Source organism: Carlito syrichta, unplaced genomic scaffold (genome assembly GCF_000164805.1).
Source record: "Carlito syrichta isolate Samal-C Ts95f unplaced genomic scaffold, Tarsius_syrichta-2.0.1 Scaffold315224, whole genome shotgun sequence".
NCBI lineage: Eukaryota > Metazoa > Chordata > Mammalia > Primates > Tarsiidae > Carlito > Carlito syrichta.
Window position 1 is genome coordinate 713,692 of NW_007259320.1, and position 5,709 is coordinate 719,400.

Sequence of the window (5,709 nt, forward strand, 5' to 3'; positions counted from 1 at the left end):
TAATTTTTGATTTATCGTGGAGATGAGGTCTCGCCAAGTTGCCCAGGCGGGTCTCGAACCCGCGGGCTCAGGCAATCCACTCATCTCAGCCTCCCAAGGCACGAGATTACAGACTGAGCCATCGAGCCCCAGGCTGAGACCTTGATTCTAAAACATTAAAAATTAATGCCAAGCACAGCGGCCCATGCCTGTAATCCCAGCACTTTGGGAGGCCGAGGTGAGAGGATTGCCTGAGCCCAGGTGTTTTTTTGTTTTTTTGTTTTTGTTTTTGTTTTTGAGTTGGAGCCTCACTCTGCCACCCAGGCTGGAGGGCAATGGCACACTCACAGCCACTGCAGCTGCAACCTGCAGGACTCAGGCGATCCTTCCACCTCAGCCTTTTAAGTAGCTGGATCTACAGATGCGTGCCACCGTGCTTGGCTAATTTTTTGATTTATTGTAGAGATGAGGTCTCACCAGGTTGCTTGGATTGGTCTCGAGCCCACCAGAGTGCTGGGATTACAAGTGTGAGCCACCATGTCTGGCCTAATAAATATTTGTTTTACATGTCAGTGAGCAAACTTCAGCTCAAACATAATTAATAGTGGTGCTTAGGCCGGGTGTGGTGGCTCACGCCTATAATCCCAGCACTTTGGGAGCCCAAGGTGAGAGGATTGCCTGAGCCCATGGGATCCAGACCAGCCTGGGAAACTTGGTGAGACCTCATCTCTACAATAAATTAAAAAAAAAAAAATAGCCGGATGTGGTGATTTACGCCTATAGTTTCAGCTCCTTGGAAGGCTGAGGGAGAAGGATTGCCTGAGCCCAGCAGATCAAGGCTGCAGTGGTTATAAGCATGACATTACACTCTAGCCTGGGCGATGGAGTGAGACTCCAGCTCAAAAAAAAAAAAAGAAAAATTCAAAGCCTTAACAACACAAAGTATTCATTACAAGGGCTTTAAACTCTACCTATTTCAAACAAATGTAAAAAAATTATTCCTGGTTGGGCCCGGTGGCTCAGCCTGTAATCCCATGCTTTGGGAGGCCGAGGTGAGTGGATTCCCTGATCCCACAGGTTCGAGATCCACCTGGCCAACTTGACGAGACCTCACCTCTACAATAAATCAAAAAAATTAGCCGGGCGTGGTGGCGCGCGCCTGGAGTTCCAGCTACTTAGAAAGCTGAGCGGAAGGATCGCCAGAGCCCAGCAGGTCGAGGCTGCTGTGGCTGGGAGCGGCCACTGCACTCCAGTCTGGGCAACAGAGTGGACTCTAACTCAAAAAAAAACAAAAATTATTCCTGCCTGGCATGATGGCTCATGCTTGTGTAATCCCAGCACTTTGGGAGACAGAGGTGAGAGGACTGCCTGAGCCCACGGGTTCGAGACCAGCCTGGGCACCTTGACAAGACCTCGCCTCTACAATAAGTCAAAAAATTAGCCAGACCTGGTGGTACACTATATGGTTCCAACTACTTGAACCTGAGACGAAAAGATCGCCTGAGACCAGCAGGTCGAGGCAGTGGTGACCATGAGCATGCCACTGCCCTCCAGCCTGGGCCACAGAGTGAGACTCCGACTCAGAAGGAAAGATTTCCTTTGCGTGTTACATATTTTTCTCATTAAGGCCAATGCAACATGTTCAGCCTTTAACATTAGAATTGAAAGAATTTTAAATTGAAAGAAGGAGATGGTGAACTTCGCTGCATAGCTCAGGGGGGATTTTGCTGTTGTTTGCTGTTGTATTTGTATTTTAAGAAGGAAGTCTGGATATTTACCGTATGCCTCAGGTCGGAGACAAGCTCCAAACGTGTGGTCCGGGGGGACGTTCATTGTGTCTGCAATGCTGTCACAAAAAACAAGTCCTTCCGTTAAAACCCCTGCCACATGGCATCCCTGGAACTTAAAACGCGCTTTCCATATGTTCTTGGGAACCTGTATTTTCTCCTAGAGTCAAAACTCCAAAGATCAAACAGAAATCCCCCGAAGGATCTTTCGTCTGATCACATGAACAAGGGCTGAATGTTTCCACTGCCTGGCTGTGACCCAGATGTAGGAAGATAACACAGCTCGCATTCAAAGCAAAATGACCAAGTACACACAGCATGCGAGACACACAGCGACAGGAGAGACAGAGACAGAAGCACACAAGTTACATTTCTGGTACCCCAGAGACGCAGCTCAAATCCAGGGTTCCCCTCTCTCTCCTCCAAGGTCCATTCCATCTTAAAGAACCCCCCCATTCCCAGAACCCTGAGTTCTGCAGACACCAGCAAGGCCCACTGGTGACCCACACGAGAAAGCTTTTCTCATTTAACAGAGGGTCTGACAGACATGACAGCCACCACGGGAGAGCTGGAGCTGGAGTTTGTTTGTTTGTTTGTTAGTTTGTTTGTTTGTTTGAGTCAGAGTCTCACTCTGTTGCCCAGGTTCAAATGGAGTGGCATGCTCATGGCCACCGCTGCCTCAACCTGCTGGGCTCAGGTGATCCTCCTGCCTTAGCCTTCTAAGTAGCTGGAACCACAGGCGTGCGCTACCACGCTCGGCTTAGTTTTTGATTGATTGTAGAGACGAGGTCTCACCAAGTTGCCCAGGTTGGTCTCAAACCCCTGGGCTCAGGCAATCCTCTTGCCTCTGCTTCCCAAAGAGCTGGGATTACAGGCGTGATCCACCACACACAGCTGGGAGAGCTGTTTAAATTCCATGCAAAGACACTGTCCCTTAGAAGTTCATCATTAACTTACGGATCTAAAACTCTTCCAAGCTTATGCTGAAACTTTTCTTTGAAATCGTCAACTCTCTTGGATACAATCTGAGCTCCTCTTTTCCTGCAAAATTAAAACATTGTCAGGTGTTTGTGTGTGTGTGTGTGTGTGTGTGTGTGTGTGTGTGTGTGTGTGTTTGTTGTTTGTGTCAGAGTGTCACCTGGTCGCCCAGACTGGAGTGCAGTGGCATGCTCACCACCACTGCAGCCTCAATCTGCTGGGCTCAGGTAAGCCTTCCACCTCAGGCTTCCAAGTGGCTGGAAAGCTGGAACTACAGGCGTGTGCCACCATGCCTGGCTAATTTTTCTTGATTTATAGTAGAGAGGTCTCGCCAAGTTTCCCAGGCTGGTCTCGAACCCTGGGCTTAGGCAAGCCTCTCGCCTCAGCCTCCCAAAGTGCTGGGATTACAGATGTGAGACACCACGCCCAGCCTGTCAGGTGTTTCTATGACCGGAAGTATTCTTGGCTGCCACATGGACACGAGGGGAGAAAATGCCACAGTATCACTAGGCCTTCCAAGAACAAATCTAGCTTCTAAAGAAATTCTGAGCCAGGCAGAGTGGCTCACACCTGTAACCCCAGCACTTTGGGAGGTCAACGTGAGAGGATTGCCTGAGCACATGAGTTTGAGACAAGCCTAGGCAACTAGGCGAGAACTCATCTCCACAATAAATCAAAAAAGTAGTCAGGTGTGGTGGCACATGCCTGTAGTCCCAGCTACTCAGGAGGCTAAGATGGAAGGATGGCCTGAGCCCAGCAGGTGGAGGCTTCAGTGGCCGTGGGTGTGCCACTGTACTTCAGCCCGGGCAACAGAGTGAGACTCTGACTCAAAAAATAATAATAATAAATTCTATGCTTAAAAAAAAAAAAAAAAGCTCTGTGTTCAATTTTCTATCATTTATACTCTATAATAAAAATAAATTTTGATTAACGAATAGGGTAAGCAAACAAAAAGCATTTTAAGTAAATAAAAGCAAAGTGGATTTGGGGGGTATTTTGCACCATGGCCCCTCTCTCTGTCACCCATGCTGGAGTGCCGTGGCATGATCACAGCTCACCACAGTCTCAATCTCCTGGGCTCAGGCAGTCCGTCTGCCTCAGCCTCCCAAATATCTGATACTACCGGCATGTGCCACCACACCCAGCTAATTTTTTGACTTTTAGTAAGGGCGGGGTCTCACTAAGTTGCCTGGGCAGATCTCAAATTCCTGGGCTCAAGCAATCCTTCCACCTCAGCCTCCCAAAGTACTGGGATTACAGGCATACGCCACCACGCCCAGCAAAAACAAAAATTTTTTTTCTTTCAGTTGGAGTCTCACTCTGTTACCCAGACTGGAGTGCAGTGGCTGCTCCCGGCCACTGCAGCCTCAACTTGCTGTTTCCAGCGATCCTTCCGTCTCAGCCTACCAAGTAGCGGGAACTACAGGTGCGTGCTACCACGTCCGGCTAATTTTTTGATTTATTGTAGAGATGAGGTCTCGCCAAGTTACCCAGGTGGGTCTCGAACTCGCAGGCTCAGGCAATCCACTCACCTCAGCTTCCCAAAGCACTGGGATTACAGACTGAGCCACCGAGCCCAGCAAACAAAATGTTAATATCACTATTATAAGTGTAACTCCTAAAATTGCTAACAGAAAATTAAGCATCAAAAAGCAAATAACAAAGGATATAAACAGGTCACTCACATCTAGTAATCAAATATATGGAGAAATTATAATATGTCTAGTAATAAAATAAATGCAAAGCAAAAGAATAACAAAGTGCCACAACTAACCTAGTCAACAAGCAAGTATATATTAATATGTTGAGAGAGAGAAAAACCCCAAACTCGAAAAAACGTTTGATAAAACACTTGCAGTTTGTTAGTACAAATTTATCCAATCCTTTTGGAAATAATTGAACAACATGGAAAAAATAGCATAAAAATATCCATGCTCTTTTATCCATATTTGGGACCCAACAATAAGGAGATAATCCATATAAAAACGTAAAACAGAGCCTGGCTCGGTGGCTCAGCCTGTAATCCCGTGCCTTGGGAGGCTGAGGTGAGTGGATTGCCTGAGCCCATGCACTCCAGTCTGGGCAACAGAGTAAGACTCGAACTCAAAAATTAAATAAATAAATGTAAAATGGTGCTGGGCATGGTGGCTCATGTGTAATCCTAGCACTTTGAGAGGCCAAGGCAGCAGAATTTCTTGTGCCTAGGAGTTCGAGACTAGCCTAGGCAACATAGTGAGACCTCATCTCCACAGAAATTTTAGAGAACTTGAAAATAAAAATGGTCAGGCACAGTGACTCACGCCTGGAATTCCAGCACTTTGGGAGCCAGAGGCAAGAGGACTGCCTGAGCCCAGGGGTTTGAGACCAGCCTGGGTAACTTGGTGAGAACTCATCTCTACAACAAATTAAAAAATAAGCCAGGCCGGGCTCAGTGGCTCAGCCTGTAATCCCAGCGCTTCGGGAGGCCGAGGTGAGCAGATTGTCTGAGCCCGCGGGTTCGAGACCCGCCTGGGCAGCGAGACCTCATCTCTACAATAAATCAAAAATCAGCCGGTCGTGGTAGCACACGCCTATAGTTCCAGCTACTCGGAAGGCTGAGGCGGAAGGATCGCCGGAGCCCAGCAGGTCGAGGCTGCGGTGGCCGGGAGCAGCCACTGCACTCCAGTCTGGGCGACAGAGTGAGACTCCAACTCAAAAAACAAAAACAAAAACAAATAAGCTGGACATGGTGGTGCACGCCTGTAGTTCCAGCTACTTGGAAGGCCGAGGCAGAAGGAACGCCAGAGCCCAGCAGGTCAATGCTGTGGTGGCTGGGAGCATGCCACAGCACTCCAGTCTGGACGACAGAGTGAGAATCGGACTTAAAAAAAGGAAAACAAGCCAGGCTCAGTGGCTCAGCCTGTCATCCCGCGCCTTTGGGAGGCTGAGGTGAGTGGATTGCCTGAGCCCGCGGGTTCGAGACCCG

General features: G+C 48.4%; 1 protein-coding gene across 1 annotated transcript in view; it reads right to left on the reverse strand.

The window, feature by feature from the left end:
• The window catches only part of EFHB (EF-hand domain family member B), a 59,099-nt gene that overhangs the window by 16,770 nt on the left and 36,620 nt on the right, over window positions 1-5,709 (reverse strand). The window contains exons 8-9 of the mRNA XM_021706147.1: window positions 2,724-2,807; window positions 1,758-1,825 (exon numbers count right to left, since the gene is read on the reverse strand). Of these exons, the coding sequence (XP_021561822.1) occupies window positions 1,758-1,825; window positions 2,724-2,807 (152 nt within the window). The remainder of the gene's footprint in view (window positions 1-1,757; window positions 1,826-2,723; window positions 2,808-5,709) is intronic.